We start from the raw sequence: 25,071 nt of genomic DNA on the forward strand, positions 1-25,071 counted from the left end.
ATTGTAAAAGAGGGGAGGGAATGGAAGTGTGACGTCGCAAACATTTCAGATCCTGAGGAAATGCTTAGATAATAACATTGGAATAAAAAAGTAAAGCACACTTTTTATATATTAAATAGAAATGGGAGAATGCAGTTAATGTTTATGTGTTTTAAATGGAAAAAAAAAAGTTGAAAATCCCAAGAATAAGTCACAAAGAAAAACAAGTGCTCTTAGAAGAATTTGAAAGGAGGAAAAAGGTATATTTTCTGTAAATTAATGTATATTGCGAAAGGTGGTTCTAATTCTAAATGAAGTGAAATATTTCAACAATCTACAAAAATAATCATTTTATTTACAAAGCAACTTTCATTGCATCGAAGGTTCACTGCTAACTAACTACGTCACAAACTAAAAACTAACATTCCTTTTCAGCAGCAAAGCGCCCTCTAACGGCGATACATAAATCATTTGGGGGATTTTTCCACACTCCCCACCTGATAATTTCTGCAAAAATTATCACTATTTCAGCATACAAATAATAAAATATAAGAAAGCAACTTACATATCAAATACATTCAACTGATGTAAATATAAACTGCAAAAGGAAATTCTATAAAATAAACAAATATAGTTAACTGCATCAACTCAAATGTTACTCAATACGTAAATATTAATTCAAATTACAAACAGTAAATTATTAGTAATAACTAAACTAATTATCTAAAATTAATGTTAGTGAATATGAAATACAAGAAGTAAAATTAAAAGGTTACAAAATTAGTTCATTTTCAGTCTGATAGTTCAAGGGGGTATATCAATTGCACAGGTCTCTTAAAGTCCCCCTTTTTAGTTTTTACCGCACATGATCGTACAAGACCATCACGTCCTTTGAAGACTTGAATTACTCGACCTAAATCCCAGAGGAACTTAGATTTAGTTGTTCCTTCAAGTAAAACTATATCACCAATTTTAAGATTTTTCTTGGCTTCTGGTGTACCGAAGAAGTGAGCATTTCTTAACTCAAGGAGATACTGATTTTTCCATTTTTTCCAGAACTGTTTTATAAGTGTTGTCTGATATTCTTTTCGTTTTATTAGACTCTTTCTTGTTGGAGAGTTATTCAGGATCTCAGCAAAGTTGTATGGATATTCATCCTTATGTCCGATCAATAGAAAATCAGCCGGTGCAAGCGGTTCAGGTTCATGTAAATCGTTGTAAACGTAGGTCAAAGGACGTCTATTCACAATATTTTCGACCTCTGTCAACACAGTCATAAATTCTTCAAAATTCAATTGAGCTCTGCCTAATATCTTTTTCAACGGTTCCTTTATGGTTTTCATAAGGCGTTCATAAAAAGCTCCCCACCATGGAGCAAGCTCGACGATAAATTTCCAAGTCAAGCCTTCATTTGCTAGAAATTTTTGAAAGTCTGTACCTTTAATTATGCTGTAAAAATACTGTAAATCTTTGGCAGCATATTTGAAAGTTTTCGCGTTATCTGAATAAAAGGTGCGACAGTTTCCTCTTCTTGAAATGAAACGTCTGAGAGCCAAAATGAATTTGTTTGCAGACATGTTGGAAATGAGTTCTAGATGTAACGCTCGTGTAACAGCGCACGTAAACAATACGATGTATGATTTCTGAATTTCGTTTCCAGACCTGATGTAAACTGGACCTGTGAAATCCACGCCTGTAACATAGAAAGGTGGAGTTTCAACAATTCGATCTTTAGGTAACTGAGCTGTCATTTGTTTCGCTGGTTTTACTGCGTATTTCCGACAAATTAAACAGTTCCCAAGACTTTCTTTACCAACTGACGGCCTTTAGGAATCCAAAATTTCTGTCTTAGTTTGGCTAAAGTTGCTGCAACTCCCGCATGCAGAACATTATTATGTTCCCTTTTTACAATTAATTCAGTAAATTTGGAATCTTTAGGAAGAAGAACTGGATGCTTCTCGTCAACTGTATATTCGGTTTCTTCTAATCTTCTCTTAATTCGGAGAATTTTATTTTCATCAAGAAACGGTGCCAAGCTGAATATATCAGAGCTTGGAGAAATTGACTTGTTAGATTGAAGAGCCTTAATTTCAGGTGTGAAGAAATCCATCTGGGCTTTACGAACACAAAAATTTTCAGTGTCCTCAATTTCAAAGGCACTTAATGTTCCACTATTAGCAGGCACTTTTCTTGCCTTAGCAACGAAACGTCTAGCCCATGCCATAATTCTGAGATATTTCAGCACATTACTGAATTTTGTTATATCCAATAGTTGATCATCTCTCTTCACAACAACGTCATAAACAGATATCTTACTACGGAGTTCTAGTTGCTTATCGTTTCCCACGTCAAACTTCGGTTGAACTGGCCAGTCTATATGTTTGTTTTGCAACCATTCTGGTCCAAACCACCAAAGTGAACAATTTCTTAAATTAGCAACAGTAGTTCCTCGTGATATGATGTCGGAGGGGTTATCTTTCCCACTGCAATAATGCCAATTATTGCTTTCAGTTAGTTTCTGAATTTCATAAACTCTGTTTTTGATGAAAGATTTAAATCTTTCGGGAGATCCCTGAATCCAAAAATACGTTATTTGAGAATCAGTCCAGTGGAAGGGGATTACTTCGTATTTTAAAGATTTTGCTATTTTATCACTCAATCTAGCGGATAAAAGCGCACCCAAAAGCTCCAATCTAGGAAGTGTAAGGGATTTCAGAGGTGCAACTCTACTCTTGGAAGCAACAAAAACTGTTTGAAAAGTTCCATTGTTCAAAACTATTCTCAGATATACCACGCATCCATAAGCTTTCAAACTAGCATCAGAAAAGCTATGGAGTTCTATTTGTTTCACATCTGCATCTAATATTCCTTCTAAATAGTAGCGGGGAATTCTGAGGTGGTTCAGTTCTTCAATTTCTTCGTACCAGGCTTTCCATTTATAACTAAGATCAGGTGGCAGTTCATCGTCCCAATCAATTTTGGCAGACCAGATTTCCTGAATCAGACACTTTATTCTTATAGTGAAAGGGCCATAAAATCCGACAGGATCAAAAATACGGCCTGCGGTTTGCAATAGAAAACGTTTTGAGTTGATTGACGAGGAAATGAAATTTGTCAAGTGCTGAGTGTCAAAATAAAAATTATCATTATCCGTATCCCAGTTAATTCCTAACACTTTGATTGGGACAACTTCAGGAGATTCTTGCATCGAAAATTCTTTGCGATGCCAAATATCTTTGAGTTCTTTGGAATTAGTATGCCACTTATGTAGTGACATGCTAGCTTCATTAAAAATGTTCACAATTTCTAAACTTGTTTCTAAACTTGTTAGGGCTTGTTCTAAATTTTGTTGACCACCAATAATGTCATCAACATACAGGCAGTTCTTTAAGAGTTCTACTGTTTCAGGATATATTTCTGAATATTTTTTAAGGTGATGCTTAATAGTAGCAGCTAGAAGAAAGGGACTAGATTTTACTCCAAACAAAACTCTTGTAAATCTAAAGGTTTTCAAACCTGCATTGTTATCATTAGGATCATCTTTCCAAAAGAATCGTATAACGTCCCTGTCTTCTTCATTTAACTCTATCTGTAAGAATGCTTGTGTAATGTCCGCTGTAAAGGCTATCGAATTTTGTCTAAATTTTATCAATAAATCAAAAATATCAGGATATAGGTTCGGACCAGTATATAGACAGTCATTTAGAGAGAGTGTTTTTGGTTTATGGGCTGAAGCATCATAAACTATTCTTAGTTTGCTTGTTGCTCTATCATTTCTGATGACTGCTCTATGAGGTAAATAAAATAGGGTTTTATCATTTTGATTGTCTTCTTGAACTGGTTCAATAATATGTTTTAACTCGTAATCCTTTAAAACCTCTGTGTATTGAACAAACAAAGAGTTATCAATTTTAAATTTGTTACTCAATTTCTTAAATCTTTCAAGTGCTATATCCCTATTATCTTCCATTAAATGTTTTGAATTCGGTTTCCAAGGTAATTTTACTTGGTATCTGTAGTTCTTATACCTGATATCAGATTCGAAAGATTTCATAATTTCTAAATCAACAGTTTTGTCGTTTTGAGTATCACTTTCCAAACCCAAGTTTTCTAGCTTCCAAAACTGTTGTAACTGATCTGATATCAAGTTTTCATTTACAATTACTTTCATAGTTAATAATTCACTATGATCATTCTTTACTTTACCCTGCAAACACCACCCAAATAAAGATTCTGCGGCTACTACATTTCTTGAAATTCTTTTAATTTTACCAGTAATTATAGAATAGTAGAAATCTACCCCTATGAGAATATCAATTTTGTCACTTTTTCTACAACAATCTGCTAATTGTAGATTTTGTAAAATTTTATTTTTCTTAGCAAAGTTCAAATCTGGAGGAGAGATAACAGTATTGGATATATTTTCGGTTTCAAGAAGCTCAATATATATATTAAGATTAGGATCGTTTACATTTTCTAGTTTTGCTCTAACAACATTAAAGGTTTTTTTCTAATGCACTTTTATCACCAAAGGAATAAACAGAAAGTGATTCTTTTCTAACAATCGGAAGTTCCATTTTAGTAGATACATCTTTGGTTATGAAAGATCTCATTGAGCCATTATCAAAAAGAATTCTGACATTTTCAGATTTATCATTATTTCGAATCAATGCAGAAGCCGTTTGTAATAATATTTTATTAGATCTATTTTCATCGGAATTATATGACGAAACAGCGGAAATAACGCTCGAATCCGACGTTTTCTTTTTAGGTTTTTCATTATCTTTTTTCTGATGGAATGAATAACAAATGGCTTTCGAGTGTTTATTAAAGCAGAAGGCACAGTTTATTTTTTGTTTACAATTTTGGATCCGGTGATACCGACCTAAACATAAAAAACACCGCGATTCACTTTTTAAGATCTCCTTTTTCTTTTCTACACTTAAAACTTCGCAATCCGCAGATTTATGATTTGTGTTCCCGCAGAACAGACACTGCGATTCGGATGACGCCGCTAATAACTCAACTGTAGACGGCTTGCTCGTTATGGCTGGAGAATGTTTATGTTTGAAGGGCAAATGCTTTTCCAATCGCGAATATTTTTCTCTAGAATTATAATTAACGCGCGTTCTCTACTGAATACTTCGTTCCTCAAAAAGGCTAACAAACCTTTTAAATCCCAATTTTCGTCTTTAATTTTTCGGCTATAATCAAGAACGAATTCTCATTAGGAAGTAATTTCAAAATTAAAGGCGTTAAGAGATTTCCGTAGGTATCAGAGTCTATTTTTAATGCTTCAAGATTTCTTATCTGTACTTCGGCGTGATCTAGAAGTTTTCTTAATCCGTTTATATCATTAGGATTTCTAACAGGTGAAGTACTTAAGAGTTATCCTAAATGCGAATTAATTAAGATGTTCTTTTGACCAAATCTGGAACGTAACAGTTCAAGAGCAGCTTCGTAATTATTTTCGATGAGAGCGAAACCAGAAATAGCTTTGGCGGCTGAGCCACCAAGAAAGCTTTTTAAGTAAATTAATTTTTCTATTTTTGATAAATTCGGATTTTTATCAATCACATTTTCGAACTGACCTATGAATTCTAACCAATCCGAAGAATCACCATAAAATTTAGAGATCGTTAATTTTGGAAGACGAGTGAATTTGTTACTTTCGTTTTGGGATTCTGTAATGGTTTCATTAGAAATGTCTCTATTTGCATTGTCCGAATTTTTCAACTCTTTCAACTTTTTCTTTCCTCTAAACTGCCACACTTGAATTTTCTCTTCATATTCCAAAGCGGATGAGATTTCAAGTTCAAATTCGTCTTCTCCGACTTTTAATTCTCGTTCTATTTCAGTGTCTAAATTGCTCAAGGATTTTGATTTTTCGTTTAACTGGTCTAAAATTTCTTCTAATACATTTACATTTATACTACTATCATCTTTATTCAGTTCGGTTTCAATTTTCTTTAATATCTTGGACACTCCGGTCCTCAATACCTTTCGTTTCGATTTCAGTTTAGCAATAAGATCTTCCATATTATATAAAAATAGAAAATACAGGCTTACCTTGGCTGTCTTCGCATAAAATGATATCCAAAATTAAAAAACACAAACTTCTAAATTGGCCAAAGGTTCCCGGCCGATGCACCATATTGCGAAAGGTGGTTTTAATTCTAAATGAAGTGAAATACTTCAACAATCTACAAAAATAATCATTTTATTTACAAAGCAACTTTCGTTGCATCGAAGGTTCACTGCTAACTAACTACGTCGCAAACTAAAAACTAACATTCCTTTTCAGCAGCGAAGCGCCCTCTAACGGCGATACATAAATCATTTGGGGGATTTTTCCACAATGTATTTATCATTTTATGTCTAAAATTGATATTTATCATTTCACTGTATCAATGTGGTTTATTTTTAATACAAATTTCATTTAAGCTGCTTTTGTTTAATTTATATATACAAATTTATGCATAGACTCCATTGATTGAGGCATTTTTCCAGTGTGTTTGATATCTCAATTATATAGTCTTGATCTAATTTAATCAAAATCTGAGCCTTATTAACTGTCTCAAGTAAAAAAAATCCCTGGTTATTTTATTAATTAAATTTTTTTTATTTATATGTCATGAATAACTATCTTATTAGTTGTAAATGATATATGTCATTCAAGTAGACTCAAACTATAAATTAGCTTTAGGAATATGTTGAAACTGTGTGAACTGACATATATCCCAAATCTGCATTCATTGTCTATTTCTTGCTATGCAGGATATGTATTGCAGTACTTATTATCACCAGCATCCTGTATTGTAGTAAGGTGTAATTTGAATCACTTCATCCATGTGTCACATATTGTACTTGCTCGCATATTTTACCTTTTTTGTTGTTCTTTGCTAATTTTGTCATGCAGGATTAGAGAGGGGAAAATATGAGAATATTTTAATTTACAAAAAGCACTATTATTGTTATAACATAACAAATGAAAAGTGTTCATGTATTCCTGGATTAACTACTGATAACTACCACAATGTTATTTATTTAAACTACCACAATGCCATTTATTTAAAAGAAACCTACACTCCAGTGAGAACGCATAGTAATCTTGCCGGTATCTAATAAGATATCTTCATTTCTACTTCTTGTGGCATAAATCTCACCTGCTCTTATTGTTATCCACCGCTACTTCTTAGCCTAAATCATTTAATGTTACTTGAACTGCTATCTGTTTAGTCTGCTATAGCTTGCAGGTTATTACTATTATCACCATTGTTGTTGATTTTTCACAATTCAGCCTATGATCCCTTGTCTGCTGATCTTCAAAACCAACATGAGCATTACATATTTTCACGGAGATCTTCACTGTTATTGCTTCATCAATCAGAGCCCATGCACCAAAAATCTATGAGCAAACCAATTAGTCTGAGGAAAACAGTCACTATATCGATAAATCCATCTTAAAAGTTAGGAAAGCTCACTTTCTGAATGTCTTGAGAAAGGAGAAAGTTATATCAGTACTTAAAAATTTTTCAGAACCTTGTGCTAAGAAGCTAAAGTGAAAAACAAATATAAGTAAATATGGTGTTTGTCAAATAAATGTGCGTCTGATAACTTTTCGTGGTGTTTCATTATAGCAGTGTAATTGCATAACCAACAAATTGGAGTTTTTGAAGTTTTACTGGCAAGAAGCTATGAGAGAGCTTTTATTATGACTGATTAATATTATTTAGCAGTTATGTGGGGGAGAAGAAGATAGAGGGGATTATCAAGCAGTTTCTTCAGACAGAAGTTAAATGTTTAAAAGGAAAATGTCAAATGTATTTCACATGTGCTAATTTTCTGGTAATTAATATTTTTCCTATTGCTTGTTATTTTAGGCTCGTCAAATTAACGTATCTACAGATGATGCAGAAGTTAAGGCTACTTTAAGACAAATTGGTGAACCAATATGTAAGTGAAGACAACTGAATTTTTTTTATACAAATGGCAATTGTTTAATGTTTCCTTCTTTTATATAAGGCAATGAATTTATTAAATGAATTGAACTCAAGTAATTGTTTTAATACTTCTAAATACACTCATGTCCATAAATTAAGGATAATGCAAAATCAGGCAAAGGAAGAGTTAGAAGCAAAACAAATTTGTAAAGCTTATTTATTAAACAAAAGGTAAAGAGCAAAAAAAGATGCTATATGTTTGATATTATTAAACAAATTAACGAATTTTTCTCCCTGGAGCAAATTACAAAAAAAAAAAAAAAAAAAAAAAAAAACTATTTACAAAAAACCAATATTACATGGTTGGTATGATTGTTAATACATTGTATGTCTCCCAGACGATGCAATACAGTCCGTACAAAGCCTAGGCATGCTGAGTATCAAATTATCGTTCTGATCTTGGGGGATATTACACCATTCAAAAAGCAATGCTCTCCGAAGTTCCGGTAGACATGTAGGAGGAGGTTGACGGGCTGTAACTCGTCGGCCAAGCATGTCCCACACGTGCTCTACTGGATTCAAGTCCGGTGAGAACGCTGGCCAGTCCATACGAGTGATATCCTCCGACTGAAGGCATTCACTTACGATGTTTGTACAGTGAGGACGGGCGTTTTCATCCATAAACACAAATTGTGCGCCCATGGCGGTCCGAAACAAACGTACATGTTGTTCCAGAATGACGTCCCGATAGATTTGGCTTGTCATGGTTCCAATTTGAACATGCTGGTCAGTTCTGGAACCCAGAATAATTCCACCCCAAACGAGCACTCCTGCACCACTGTAATAGTATTGTTGAATGATGTTTTCTTCGTGGTAACGGGTACCTGGAGCTCTCCATATGAAAGTCCGGCGAGAATCAGACTGCAGACTAAACCTGGACTCGTCAGAAAACATCACACAAGCCCACTGTTGCGGTGTCCACAATGCATGCTGTTTACTCCAGGCTAATCGCAGGTGACAGTGAGTTGAAGTAAGTGGAACACATCTGACAGGTCTACGAGCATATAGACCAATCAACTCTATGCGTCTGTACACGGTCTGCCTTGAAATTGTCGTACCAGTGGCTGAAGAGAGCTGATGAGACAGGTCTGAGGCTATGCTCCGCCTGTTTCTTTTGGCAGTAACTGCCAAATACCGTTCCTCATTCGCCATTGTAACTCTGGGGTGACCTGTGCTGTAACGTCTACTCACATTACCATCATCTTGGAATCATTGCCAAAGCCTAGAGATGACACTCTGGGCAATTCCAAGTTCGTCTGATACTTCCAGTTGGGTACGCCCACATTTCAGATGGCCGATAATTCTACCATGTAAAAAATCATCCAAGTGCATCCTTTGTGTCATAACTATTCGGTTATTGCACTGAAATGCTTATAAAGTGCCTGCGAACAATTTTACTTCTTTGCCCGTATTCCTTCTATATCACTCTCTTACACTCTCGTCATTGTGACGTACCATCGGTGTCATCTGGTTACTTCCTGAAATTTGCATATGATTCTTGAAGATGTGTGTAGTGATTTTACAGGTGATATATTTATTTTAGAGTTCGATTTCCGCGTGACTCCGAATTATCCTTAATTTATGGACATGAGTGTACTTGTTAATTGTTTTTCATGATTACAACATTTTTTACATCATTTTATGACATTAACTAGTACTTAAATATTCCTGTCAGCCATGAAACTCTCACCAAGTAGTCCAATTTATGCGTGAACAATTATTGATAAACTTGACATAACAACACACTAACATCATGTGTATTTTTGTTAGATGTAAACCATATTGATTCTCAATGAACCGCATTTAATTTTTATGAACAAGGATATAAGTTAATTTTTATTCCTCTGATTTTTCCTTACATTTAAAAAAAAGGTTTAATTAAAATTTGGGGCTTGCCTTCTGTAGAACACTGGATTAATTTCATGGGATCATACCATCAAAAGATGTCTGGGTTAAAAACACGACATGGTCATTTGAATGTGGTTGACAAAATGGTAATAAATTAGAACAATTAGCTGCAAGAAGTTTTTACTCTTAGGATTCTAAATAGAACTTCTGATAAAATTGAAGGGCTTAAAAAAGTAATAAAACTCAGCAAAAGCTATTTTATGAATTTCAGGAATGAAGCAAGTTGAATATTGATTGTTTATTAAATAAGAAGCATCAGTTCCTTCAGAATTCTGCAGAAATGATTGGAACAATTTTGGCCAAAATCTCAAACTTTTATCATATGATGGCAGCTAGCTTTCTTGGTCAATGGGAAAACGCATAAATATGTTAACTATTCATAAAGCTGTGAAACATTTTGAAATTCATGGTGTCCTCATTCCCTGACATTTCCAATATTTGAGATGTATTTAATTTTCTGTATTCATTTTTAATGGAAACAAAAATATTTCTATTATTAAATAATGAATTAGTATGTATGTATGTTTCTAGCACTAAAAAAATGGCGACACCTAAAGCCACCAGATTTTAAATAGTTGTAGTCCTCTACTCAATCATGCATGAGTTCTGAATTTTCATTTTCTTTGTTTATTCATTTTGTAAGTTTTGTGTGAACTTAAATTTTGATAAACAAATTCGCATATTTAAAAGCAATATGTTACCATTCAGCAAAGCATAAGATATTTATTCTTAAAATCAACAAATTCAGCAATTTCGTAGAAATATATGGCTATTGCCCAGAGTAAAATATTTTTATCTTCCACACACCAGTGTTTAGTGGTTTGGTAAAATGTAAGGTATTTAATTTTATTTTTAAATTTAATGTATTTTCTGATTAACAGACTAATCACTTTAAAAAAAATAAATGCAGTTCTTCACATCTATTATTATTAATTACTAGCTAAACTCATTAAAGTCATTGCATACTTTTTTTATGGTAGCTGTTGTAGATGGCTGGCTGTTTAAGTTACTAGTCTTCTTAAAATTTAAAACAAACTTTTGAAACCAGGCTGAATGCAATAAAATACAAATGCTGTAGAGCTCCAACTACGTTTCTTACTTTTTTTAAAAAATTTAAATAGTTTGAAAAGAATGTAATACAGTACATATTTTTAAGCAATTCAATTTAAATAAATAGATTAACTTATGATGTTCGGCAAATAAACATTGATGGAAAAGCAGTTATATATTTTCTCTCTCTCTCTCTCTCTCTCTCTGTCTGTATATATATATATATATATTTCTTCTTTGCTTAGCATAGAATGTGCTGTTTATCTAAAAGTATTGCAACAAATACATTTTTTGTCCAGATGATTTTCATTATTCCTATGTAAAGTATGCAGGAATTCTGAATTTGAACTGATGCTGCTGTTCTAATGTTAAAAACAGCTGAATAAGATGACACTGTTTGCTTCATACATTCTTGTGAGTTCAACATTCTTCCATAAGATAGCTCTCCTAGCACCAGTACTAGAACAGTAGGGAATGTAACATTGAAGTGCAAAACAGAAGACTCTGAATAAGTGCACAAATAAGTTGCACAATTGAGGGTATGCATACAATCAAAAATAAACTGCATGGTTTCTTTGGAAAGAGGACAGGCAACAACTCAAATCTGCAAGCAGTGTCTTTCTGGGAGTGAGCAGGTTCCTATGCAAAGCTGTGTATTTAATTTGATTAGGAACTTCAACATTTGAAGTGAAAGAAACGAGCAGGTAGATCAGCAAATCAGTAGTAAGGCATATACCAACAACGAGAGGTAGATCAGTAGTAAGGCGTATACCAACTGGACTGTAGCAGGTGTCCAATCTTATATTGACAATCAAAGTGCTACCTTTGATGAAATTGGTATTGACAGAAAAATTTACATGCTATACTGTATGAAGATTTGAAAATGTATAGTGTTTGTGCTCACTTTTTGATAAGATGAGTAGAACCTGTGGTTGAGGATTTGTTTGTAATAAACTAGTCATGCCTGTAACAAGCTATCCTTCTGACTGCAAGAAGCTATTCAAGATTGGATTAGCAGTAATCCTAAAAAATAGTTTCCTGCAGCTATCCCAAAACTTCCTGGGAACTGTGAATGCTGCATCAGTTTGGAGGGAAATGCCCATAATATTCATGTATGTGTTCAGTTAATTAAAGTAAGTTCTGTTATTATCAAGTATTTAACTGAATGCTCAAAATCTCACGTACATTGTGCTTAACACAGAGTCAGCATATTTTCTTACCTGCCTTTCAGCTAATTCTAGGTACTGGGGTTCTACTGTATATAGATTTTTGTTTTCATTGAAACAGTCTTCGTAATTTTTGTTGTTTCAAACCTTGGAGCTGCAAGTATAATATGATTTGATATCTAAAATTTCATTGCCTAAAATTGGTTAAAATTCTAGTTTAGAGGTTTTCAGTTTAGAGTCTTAAGGAATTTTGCTATCAGTCAAATGATAACTTTCCAGATGGCAGTTAATATTTGAATGATGCATAGCCAAAAAAAAAATGTGGATTCTTCAAGTAAAGCATCAATCATTTATATATTGTCTCTCTTTTCCAAAGATATAGATTTTATATTTTTTAGTAAAGAAAGCTTTTTAAGACTTATGGGACAAGTTTATGATATAAAAGAATAATTTTTTAGATTTAAGTGAAGATGCTATCAGTATTTTTTTAATCGATTGAAGATTCAAAATAGTCACAAAACTGTAATAGTGAAATATTTTGCAATGTTTAATTATTTTATACCACCTAAAAAAGTGTTTTTCTCATACAAGAATGTTTTAACCAGAAAAAATTAACGTTGTTATTATGAGTTATTTGATATAATAAAAGACTGTGTATAACTGAATTTTATATAAAATCACCTGTGATTTATTGCAGCCCTAATTATTTTTTATGCATACTTAACTGCTTTTCTTTCATATTTTTATTATAATAAAGCATATTCAGTAATAGTGTAGCATGCAATCTACCTCTTTTAGTTAACTATTTTTAGATGGTGCCACTAAAATTGGTTGTTGTAATCATTTCTGTTTCCCACCATTTTATCGCATATAAAATGAAATTCTATGAAATATTCTATGAAAAATGCTGAATTTTTTTTATTTGAAAAAACTATTATTACTGAATTATGAGGCTGTTGGAATTTAATTTAATGCTATTAAAAACATAATGATTTATTAGAGAGTTTCTTAAACTGTGGATCGTGGGACCTGCAGCAGAGGGTACCCCAAAATTTTAGCAGTTTTGATATTTCTTTAACATATTACAATATTTTTACACAATGTATCTGGAAATAGATAAAGATAAGACAATACAGACAAAGAAAAAACAAAAATGTTTTCAATACATTCTTTTTATAATATAAACATTCATTTTACTTGCTTTGCACATGACGCTGTCATTTCATCTGTTACTTATTTAAAATTTTCACATTGTTCTATGTCTTAAAATTAGAAATTAAAGTTAATGACCTAAAACTGCAATAGTATATTACAGTACAAGTGAAAAAATTGACAGTTTCACTCACGCGTGTGTCAGATTTGCGCAATGCTTATGGGATCCCACAAAATTTTCATAAATATTACGGTGTCCTGGGGTTATAGAAAAATCTCAATGATAAAAAGGGATTACGACTGGGAAAAGTTTAAGAAGCCCTGGTTTATTAAACTAAAGAATTGAATTATTTTTATTTATGCATTCTTAATTATTTGTATTTATAATATTTAAAAATATTTTAAGGGTACCGTCTAAGAAATAACTAATTGAAAGTGGTAGATCGCTCCATCATTCCAACGCCCTCAGGAGACTCACTATTGTGAGTACGGGTGTGGCAATCCCGAGGTACCCTAGCCCTTCAGGGGATCATCTTCTTGGTGAGACGGGTGTCACGATCCTGGAGCCCCAGTGATCTATCCTCTTTTCCGTCTCCTCTCCTCTTGGCTGGAACTTTTTCCCTTCCCTTCTCCCTCGTGGTTTCTCTCTACGGAGTTTGGGGCTCGTGACAAGAAACTGGAACAGCCCTTGTCTCTAGTTCTCGAGTGGCGAGAAAACTGCCCACGTGTTTGCCGTGCGTGGAGACCCGTGTCGCTGGAAAGGAGGGTTCTGGTAGTTGAGGGGCGAGGTACTGTCCCCAACACACTGCTTTGGCCTCTGCTTCAGCTAAACGGGAGGCACCTTAGTCGTCCTCACGTGTTGTCAATCAGCTGGTCACTAGTCCTTGTGTCAGTGGCTTGGGGTCAAGCTCTCGGGAGTACCTGCTTTCAGGAAAGCCAACTGTGGGGCTTCAGTTTGCGTATAGGTCCGGCTAGCCCTAACACAGGAATCTGTGTTCCCTTGTTGGGCTCCGTGGTGGGCAGGGCCGTCGGACCCGAATCTTTTCTTACTTCAATTGGCTAATTCACAAATTTTTCTGATCAAAGACTTTGAAGTCGCTCAAAGTTCTAATTACGAAAAATCAACTGAAAAAAAAAAAAAAAAAAAATACGGACAGATGAAAATGCAAATAATCCTAATAGTAGTCCCCGTTTTCTTGTTATGTCTAGTCCTTCTTTCGAGCTGCAAAAGATGTCACTTTTTGTAATAAACAAGTATATTCATTCTTGTATTGGTGAGCCGAGAAATATAAAGCGTCTCCGCTCTGGAGACTTGCTTATTGATACAACCTCAGCCACCCAGTCTGCTTCTTTACTTAAAATAACCAAACTTGGACAAGCGGATGTCACAGTAACAGCACATAAGACACTGAATTATTGTCGGGGTGTAATCTCGGAAATCAACCTTCTGTGTGTTCCCGAAGAAGAGATCGCATCCGAGCTATCTAGCCAAAATGTCTGTGGTGCAAAGCGGATCAAGATGCGTAAAGAAGGTAAGTTGATCGATACGAAACACGTGATCCTTACCTTCAACACGCCTGTTCTGCCCAAGAATATTAAGGCCAGATACTTAAATTGTCCTGTAAGACCTTATATTCCAAACCCTATGCGATGCTTCCAGTGCCAGCGCTTCGGCCATTCTAAGATGCCTTGTCATGGCAGCCTCACATGCGCCCGATGCTCACAGATTGGCCATGATTTTGAAAATTGTACCGCTGCGCCGTTGTGCATAAATTGTAAGGGTGAACACCTAGAATTTTCTCGCTTGTGCCCAAAATGGAAATCCGAAAAAGAAGTACAGACTGCAAAAGTAACTAGGAACATCACATATGCTGAAGCCAGAAGATTAGTCCAAAGCACACAGGGTAGACCAAGTACATCTTACGCCAGTGCTCTTAAAATATCTCGTACAGTTGCCACCCAAACTTCAGTTGGTACGCAGACCCCACTAAACAAAACTCAACAGATTACAAACAATAGAAAAAAAGAAAATGCGACCCATCTAGTACAAAACAAAGAAACTGTAATTCAAGCCAAACCTAAAATTAAGACTCAGAAAATAATAAATAAAAGTAGAAGCACCAGCAATAGTTCTTTTGATGACATGATATCTGAATCTGCGGATTCAGACAGTATGGAAGTAGAAGAGGGTCTAGAAGTTCCCAGGCATCTACTTCCATGAAAAACAAAAGAACAGCACAGAAAGAACAAAAACCATTCATAATGGCCACCCTCATATCATGGAACTGTCGCAGTTTTCACCGAAATTTGCTCGACATCAAATCTATAATCAATGTTTATCATCCTGTATGCTTCGCAATACAGGAAACAAATCTAAAACCGGAACAACAGGCAAAACTTCGGAGGTTTTCTTTCGTCAGGAAGGATAACCTTGCAGGTGAGCGTGCCAGTGGAGGTACAGGTCTCCTCACCTCACTGGACTACCCATCAAGTTCCTTTCCTTTGACGACACCCCTCCAAGTTGTCGCTACTCAAACAAATCTTGATATTGTTGTTACAGTCGTTTCTCTGTATTTGCCTCCAAATGAGCATATTGATCAGCAAGATTTAAATGGCCTTATAGAGCAGCTGCCTGAGCCTTTCATCATAATAGGTGATTTTAACGGCCATAAACCGCTCTGGGGTAGTAAAGATACAAATTGCCGAGGAAGACAAATTGAGCGATTGATTGAAGATCATAGCCTTTGTCTCCTGAATAATGGGCAGGATACTTACTTCCATGAACCTTCAAAGACATTCCATGCTCTCGACCTTGCCATCTGTTCACCACCTCTGTTGCCTTTTTGTACTTTTAGTATGGGAAATGATCCTTATAACAGTGATCATTATCCCATTTTTGTGTCTCTTGCATGAAGAGGAGCAAACCCCATGTCGAGACTCCCTCGGTTTATACTGGACAGGGCAGACTGGGAACTCTTCTCTTCCATTGCAGAGCTCACAGATCAAATGGTAGAAGATGTGCATATCGATGATGCTGTTGAAGCTGTTACTAATACTATTATTCAGGCAGCTATGCTTTCTATTCCTAGAACTTCAGGAAAACTACTAAAATATTCGAAACCATGGTGGAATCGCGACTGTCATGAAGCACTGAAAAAACAGAAAAAAGCATGGGAAATTTTTCGTAGATACCCAACTCTGCGAAACCTGACGGCATTTAAAAGAGCCAAAGCAAATGCACGAAAAGTAAGGAGGCAGAGCCAGAGGGATTCCTGGATTTCGTATGTGTCATCAATAACATCCTCTACGCCTAGTAGGAGGGTTTGGGAGAGAGTCAGAAAAGCATGCTGCGGCATATATAAGGACCACTCACTTTCCTTTTTGGAAAAAGATGGCCGAGTGATTAGCTCTATAGAAGAAATTGCGAATACTATTGGTGAGACATTTGCTGCCGTTTCTTCCAGCCGAAATTACTCGCCTGGATTTCTTTCTATCAAGCAATGCTCTGAGAAAAAATCCCATTGCTTTCAACTCTTCCAACTTTGAGCCTTATAATAGAGATTTTACTGTGCTAGAGTTAAAGAGAGCTTTGTTACAAACACATAGGTCTTCTCCGGGTCTTGATGGCGTGAATTACGAAATGCTAAAACATCTGTCCTATAAGTCACTGAATGCCCTTCTAACTCTTTACAATAGAGTGTGGAAGGAGCATACTTTTACCAGTGCATGGAGCAGAGCTGTTGTAATTCCTATTGCTAAGCCAGGGAAAGATCCAAGGAATCCCTCCAACTATCGGCCAATTGCCCTTTCCAGTTGCATATGCAAACTCTTTGAAAAGATGGTAAACAACCGCCTAGTCTACTTCTTGAAAAAAAATAATATTATATCACCTTATCGAAGCGGTTTTCAAAAGGGGAGAATGACAGTAGATAACATGCTCCTTTTAGAGACATCCATTCGAAAGGCTTTTGTCAGAAAAAGTCACCTCGTCTCAATATTCTTCGACATTGAAAAAGCTTATCATAAGGCATGGAGATACGGTATACTTCGGGATCTTCACGAGAGTGGCTTGCGCGGCAACCTACCAATTTTCATTCAGAATTTCTTGAATACTAGAACTTTTCAAGTGAGGATTGGCTCTGTTTTGTCAGATATTTTTGAACAAGAAGAGGGTGTGCCTCAAGGCTGTGTGCTTAGTGTAACGCTGTTCAGCCTAAAAATAAACTCTGTATTAAAAGAACTTCCTCCAACCATCCTGGGATCTCTATATGTAGATGATTTACTGATTAGCTGTCGAGGGGCAGACATAAGATACATAGAGAGGCAATTGCAAATGGCTCTGAATAAGATCCAAGAATGGTCAGACAAACAGGGATTTACTTTTTCAAAACAGAAAACTGTGTACAGGCACTTTTGTAGGAAGTGTGGTCTCCATCCTGAACCTGAGTTATATCTCAATGGTACAATTATTCCAGTTGCGCCTGAAGTAAAATTTTTAGAAGTGACGTTCGACCGAAAATTGACTTTCCTTTCTCATGTTTTAAACCTGAGAAAGAAATGTCTAAAAACACTAAATATTTTAAAAGTGTTGGCGAACACCTCCTGGGGTGCAGAGCGTTGCTCCATGCTTCGCATTTACAGAGCGCTTATCCGCTCTAGACTGGACTATGGCTCAGTTGTTTATGGATCTGCTCGGTCATCTGTTTTGTTAAAACTGGATCCTGTTCACCATCAAGCTCTGCAGATTTGTTCAGGAGCTTTCAGGACTTCTCCTGTCCAGAGCCTATATGTTGACTCTAACGAACCATCGCTTTATCTGAGGCATGAGCAATTGTCCCTTTTGCAATATTTTAATATTCTATCTCAACCTGACCATCCTAATAAGCTGTGCTTACTTGATAATGAGTGTAACACAATATTCAAAACACGTCCATCCTGTGTTCCTACTTTTCCTTTAAGAGTTCGCCCTGTCATTGAGGAACTTTCCCTCTCTGATAAGCACCCCCAAGCAGTACAGAATTTTGAAATCCCATCTTGGAAAAATGTACGGATTCAGCTTCTTAATGTTTTCAAGCATCATGTGAAGACAAGCACTAACGAGATCATTTACAGACAACTCTTCGCTGAGCACAGGCACAAATATAGCAGTTATCTTCCAGTCTATACAGATGGTTCAAAGTCAAAAAATCATGTCAAAATGGCATTTGTAATTGAAGATCACATGGAGGGCAGACGCTTGAACCATGCTTTCTCAGTCCTAACATCTGAACTAACTGCAATATATTATGGTCTTTTGTACATCTCAAAGCTCTGCCACAAAAAGTTCATAGTTTATACAGACTCATATAGTGCTCTTAAATCCTTGGAAGCTTTTCCCAACACTCAGAATCCTGTGGTAGTGGATGTTCTCAAAATTCATATAAATTTAACGATTCGAGGATATGAAGTCCTGTACTGCTGGGTTCCTGGACATGTTGGAATAAAGGGAAATGAGCTTGCAGACAAATCTGCTGTTGAACCGTCCAGTCGCCTTATCCCTTTTAGAGACATGTGCTGTGTCATCAAGGAAAAGGTCTGGAAAAAATGGCAGCAAATTTGGGATGTTCAGCATCACAACAAGTTGAGAAACGTCAAGCCTAGAATCAATTGTAATCATCCCATCTTGTGTTTGGCGCGTTATAATCATCTTTGGTTTTTGCGCCATAATCACTCACTCACCCATCCATCATTCCAACATTTTCAATATTTTGGCAAGTAAAACCATTCACATAATTTAGCAAAGTAATAGTAACAAATAATTAGTGAATCCATAAAGGAGAAAAGAAATTTCTTTTTTTTTTTCATAGTCAGTTTATAATAATTGTGTGATGGATGGTGTTATCTGCGATTATAATCATACTCCTTTCAAATCCAGCAGATTTTTCAGAAATCATTTCAGTTGAAATTTTGAGTAGGTTTTGCATTTTCTGTATTCTTTTTGCTTGCTAAAATAACCCCCTGAGTGAGTCTGCCTTTATCTGATCATGAGCTTTTTTTTTTTTTTTTTTTTTTTTTAAGTCCAAAGGGGGTTTTCTCCCTGAAGGACTATTGTCTTCGTTTTGCGATTTAGTGTTGAATCACTATAAATGCCCGTTTCACTTTTCAAACTGTTGCCACAAAATGTTAAGAGTCCTGCATTATATTTGAAAAAATTAAATAATGAAAAATATGCATAAATGCATGTATATTTCTCACATTATGATAAAACAACGGTACATAGAGCCATCGAATTTTGAATGACGTAATCCTCCTACGAATATGGGCATATGGAAGACCAAATTTGAAATTTGGAATTTGTTTTATTATTGATTTCATATTTTCTAAAACTTTAATGAATTTTTTAGTAACAAACTCAACGAATTAAAAGCAAGCAATAGCAACACTCTATGGGGAAAAAAAGACCTTTTTATCTCCAGCGCGTGGAACTGTGTATCGGAAATTCTAAAGATATGTTCATTTTAAAATCATTTTGCGACATTGCTATTGAACTGAATTTTATGGTTTAAGTGCAAAGAACATGATATTTAATAAATAAAGGTGACACACAAAACGTTAAAAAAACGCCCCTTTGGGTGTAATTCAAAATCTGAAACCTTTCAGTTTTTTTAAATCTCTTTCTTCCCCCCCCCAACTTGGTGTGTATTAGCTTATGATTTAAATTACAATTACTTTTCTTTCTCTCTTTCCTTATGTTGGATGTTGAGTGTGATGGTTATGCAATAGAAATTGCACAACATGGAGAACACTGGGTGAATAACATAAGATTTTTAATAAGTCTTTCTTTAGACTTCACAGGATAAATGAAAATGTGTATGTCAGTTTATGATAATGAAAAAATAGGATGAGTTAAACAGATGGTAACTTGATTATGATAATGCTGCTGTGTCATGTCTATTGAATCCACTTGGCATTATATCCATTGGTAGGCACTTAAGTATTTTACTACAGATTGGGAAATGTGTAGGATTGGAATCTCGTACTCTAATAGACTCCTACTGCCATTTGTCTTCGACAGCTACCTCTACATCAGCATTCCATGCGTTAGTGCTTTAAAACACCACTTCATGACAGTAAGTTTAAGAGCTACAGTTACAACCACAACAATAGCCACACTACTTCTGACTTTCTACTGTAGATTAAAAACAGTTATCCTTCGTTTCGTTTTCAGCACTGGGCAGGTGCAAAGAGGAAGGCAAATTTCCCAACTATTTAATGATGTTAATATCATCATGATGAATGCAATTTTCTGTTAACAGAGACTAATAATAAGTAATTATACAAATTTAGCTAATATAATCTGTTTAAATACAGTTCTTCATTAGTAGATCCAAAAAGCTGAGCCACTCAGACGGTTAAAAAAATTATTTAACTTCAAAACATGGTTTCATGCATTACTTAGTTAAATGATTTTATATATTGTTTTAAGTTCAAATTTTTATTTTTGCAGAGTAAAAAATATTTTGCATTGATTACTGCAAGTGTATTTGATTTTAAAATTTACGAATTGATTAGCTTCCTTTTATTCTAGATTTCAGTTTTTATTCTAATTTGTACTGTACACTGACATTATCTCTTATTAAAAGGGTCATGTGATAAAAAATAAGTTTACAGATTGAATATTAATTAAGTAATATTTAAATAATAAATAAGTAATTGAAAGCAGTAAAAATAATAGGAATAAAACAGTATGACCTTAATAAATAAAGATAAAACTTTAAGCTGTAACTCATCTTATATTTTTTCCCTCTGTTATTAAAGAATCAGTAAAATTTTATAGATTATAATAAAATGCATCAACTTTTTTTATTTCGGTCTTTTTTCAGGAAAAAATAAGTTATCCTGAGCCCTAAAAATGTTTATTTATTAGGTATAAATGATAATTATTATTTTGTAAAAAAAAAAAATAATGTATTATTTGAAATGTCTCTTGTAGGTTTATTCGGAGAAGGGCCTGCAGATCGTAGAGAAAGGTTAAGACAGCTTTTGGCAAGATTAGGAGAAGATGCAGTTAAAAAGAAGCAAGAGGAGGAGAAAGTAGAAGTTAAAGAAAAACTGGTGAGCCAATTTTTAATTTTGTGGTAGTTGGAAGAAGATCCTTCATTCTGTTAGTTGTAAAATGCTTAAATACATTATATAGTGATAAATACTGCTGTTACCAAATTTATGGTCCTTTAATTGTAAGGAGTTTGTTAAATATTTTCTACAATCATAAACAAGTCTTGACTTTTTTGTTTCTTCAAAGATGTAATTGAGCATCGTTCAATATCAAGTAACAAATGGACCCAGATGGGCTAAGTTGAATAATAAATTTGAATTGTTTCAATACAAAGTAGTTGTTCCGTGTGTTTAAATGCAATTGATAACTTATATTATTACATTACCACAATAGATCGCCTAATTACTTTTTGACTGTAACATACTTAAAAAAAAAAAAAAAAAAAAAATGCTGCATGCAGCATGGTAATAAGCCTTTCACATGTGTCAAGTGCTTATGAATGAAATGGGAAGATTATGAAGATTGACACTGCTAAAAAAGTACATTTGAAACAGTCTAAGCCTTTTGAATTAAGAACTAGTTCATTTTTTTAATGACATTCTTTTTGTCGAATGAGAAGAAAATTTTATTTATAAGATCATCATTTTCATTATTTGTCTTAAATATTCAGTTACTATTTTGTGATCATTTCATTTCATGCTCTACTAATGAACTAGAAAAATAACAAATGAATGAAGTAAAAATTTAAAAAATGATTATGTGTTATGCACTTAAATATCTTGCATAATAAGCATAAAATAAATTATGATGCTTTATGATTATCCTTACCGAGATTTCAAAAGTCAATAGAACTGCTGTGTTTTCAGTTATTTTTTTAATATTACCTCCCGAGACAGTAGCTAACCCGCACATGGACATTTTACACAGATGTTTGGGCATACTTTATATTTAATTGTCATCTGCCTGAATCGTATCCATTCATAAAGATGTAAATATCGGTTATATAAATTTTTTCTTAAAATTTCTTATTTCATATAAAATGCATTTTTGTATTATTGTTATTATTTATGAATGGAATGGTACCTATAATATGTAGAACTAACCGAACAAATGCTTTTTGTTAATTCACAAAGCCGCCAATAAGCTGAAAACTAGATAATGGGGGAAAATAATTAAATAGTACCTAAATTGCATTATTAAAAACATTAGACTAAACATATTGGTGAAAACAGGTGAACATTAGAGCAATTTTCTGTATTCTGTTATTTAATTGATTACTTTGTGATATGTTAACTATATTTCCAGTATTTCATTAATTAATAAAATGGTAACCATGTTGTACTGAGCAAAACTTATTAATTCATATGTACGAATTTTTATAATTTTAAAGACATGAATATAAATGCATTCCTTTTTTTTTTTTTTTTTTTTTTTAGCTGAAAGATGATTTTCTATAGTGTGCTAAAAAAATGAAATAAAACTCACAGCAATCAAATGCGCCTTTTACATTCTGAATTTGTAGTTTTATGAAATTTTGCAGTTGCATATGTCTGTGTGCTTGAAAACTCCATAAGTGTGCTAGCAACAGGCATACTGACACTCGTGGACAGTCGTAACATTGTCTCAAAAAAGGTAAACAAGTGTATTGCACACAGTCGTGATTTGTCGAACTCGACTCATATTCCAAACAAATATTGTATACCAGATAAAAATTTTTGCATCCAGAAAGAATGTACATCAAGTTAAACATATTTTAAAACAGACATATATTGAGGTAACCGCTGCATAAGTTTAATTTCCAAAGCACCAGAAATTGTTGTTGTTCACCAGTGTTGTCCAAGGTTTTTTCAGCCTAACAATTACTTTTCATTATTCCAAATTAAGCTACATTTTTAATATCAATATGTTATTTATTTCTTTTTCTGTTTATTTTTCTCTTGATTGATTCAAGTATGCATTCATATAACCTTATTGCAGACTGAAACAACTTGGTACCATGAGGGTACCGAAAACTTAAGAAAGGCAAGAGAATGGATTGCTGCTTATTCAATACCTAGGTATTTTTATATTTTTATTTATTAAAAAGTTTGTATTATTTGTCTTTTATGTAAAAGCTATTTGTATTAAAGTATCAATAAAGCAAAGAAAGTTTAATTGATTTAATGAGTTATTGGGTCTCCTCTTAATTTAGTATGTACTTATATAAACATGCCTTGATTTTTGAGATGTGGACAGTTCTACTGGCAAATTTACAGTAGCTTTTTTGTGTTCATGAAATGGTGAAATTGCATGCTATTTCAATTATAAATTTAAAAGAAACCTGAAGCAAGTAAATTTTAGGCTAACATAATTCCATGTCACGCTTTAACTGAGTTTACATGTCTTTTGAAATGGTGCATGTATTCTTCTTGTGACAGTGTCGTCTTACAAATGCAAGATTTGTATTGCTGGCATGAAGTCCTTTTAGAAGAAAATCCCTCAAATAAGTAATCGGCACCACTTAAACATACTTCTTTTAACAAATCCCTATCCTGGAAAAGCCTTTTCTTCTTTACAAGCAAATGAGAAAATTTTAAGGAAGCAATAGTGGCATTTTTTTGCATTAAGTTGTGTTTCTCGTTCTTAGTAGTTTAAATTCGTAACTACTGATTGTGCTTTGTCATACTGAAAAGAGCTGTACTTTTGTGGAAAGTTCCAAAATTGTAAGGAGTGTTTTTTTTTTTTTTTTTTCCTTCTTGATAGATTATACAAAAGAGTTTTTATAATTTTTAAATCATAAAAAGAAAATTTTCTGAGGGCAATCAAATTGACATTTGTTGCTGTTTTAAGTATTGACAAATTCCTGTGGTTTGGATATTAAAGATTTGTTGAAAATTGATGTATTATCTAGTTCAACTTAGTTGTATATAAAAAAATGTAAATTCTGTTTTGAATTTAATCTAGGGCAAAAGAAAGGCTTCAGAAAGCTAAGAAAGAGAAAGAAGAACCTGCTTCTATAAAAAACGCTAAAAAACAAGAACAGTACAAAAAATTAAGGGTATGTTTTATTATGAACTTGAATTACAAAATCATAAAATATTATTTTATAAGCGATTTTAAAAACTAAATATAAGCATTTTTTTTTTTTTTTTTAATGTTTGCTTATATTGACTAAAAATAGCACTAATGGTTTCAAACATTTTTATGCCATAACATGCATGTTAAAAATCAGCAGTATATTTCATAAAACTGTTTTAGTTGGCGGATTTTGAAAAAGTGGTTTGATTGTAGATTGTGTTTATTTTTATGCGACAATAAGTTTTAATTATTATCATAAAAAGAATGTACTTTTTCATGTGTTCTAACAAAATCAAGAATATATGTTCCATTGAAAGCTAGAAAATGTTTAACTACAGTATAAAAATGCTTAGTTTAAATAATATCAAACATTTTTTATAATTATTATTATTAAAGAGGGCAATATAAACTGTCTGTTATTGATAACTTTATTTTGAAAATTTGTCATAAAATTAATTTTGTATATCTGTACCATGAAGGTTTAGTCAGACCTGCTATTCTTTCAATGGAAGTAATCAAATTCTGGATATAAAATGCATATTACTGAAGGATAATTTTGATTCTGCTTCAGATAATAAGTACTAAAACAGGTGGTATAGTGGGTAATTCAGGCTAACTTTTTTTATAACCACTAGATCTAAATTCAAATTTCTAGTCAAGCTTAAACTTTTATGGCTATGGTACTTTTGCAGCATGGAAAACTTCTACAACGTGTTGAGCT

General features: G+C 33.8%; 1 protein-coding gene across 1 annotated transcript in view; it reads left to right on the top strand.

The window, feature by feature from the left end:
- Nucleotides 1-25,071, top strand: part of U4-U6-60K (U4-U6 small nuclear riboprotein factor 60K) — a 49,380-nt gene that overhangs the window by 9,404 nt on the left and 14,905 nt on the right. Inside the window, exons 4-7 of the mRNA XM_035351307.2 lie at nt 7,863-7,935; nt 21,231-21,352; nt 23,271-23,350; nt 24,237-24,330. Of these exons, the coding sequence (XP_035207198.1) occupies nt 7,863-7,935; nt 21,231-21,352; nt 23,271-23,350; nt 24,237-24,330 (369 nt within the window). The remainder of the gene's footprint in view (nt 1-7,862; nt 7,936-21,230; nt 21,353-23,270; nt 23,351-24,236; nt 24,331-25,071) is intronic.

The sequence above is a fragment of the Stegodyphus dumicola genome, chromosome 8 (genome assembly GCF_044657685.1).
Source record: "Stegodyphus dumicola isolate Sdum_Otavi_A_Nest chromosome 8, ASM4465768v1".
Taxonomy (NCBI): Eukaryota; Metazoa; Arthropoda; class Arachnida; order Araneae; family Eresidae; genus Stegodyphus; species Stegodyphus dumicola.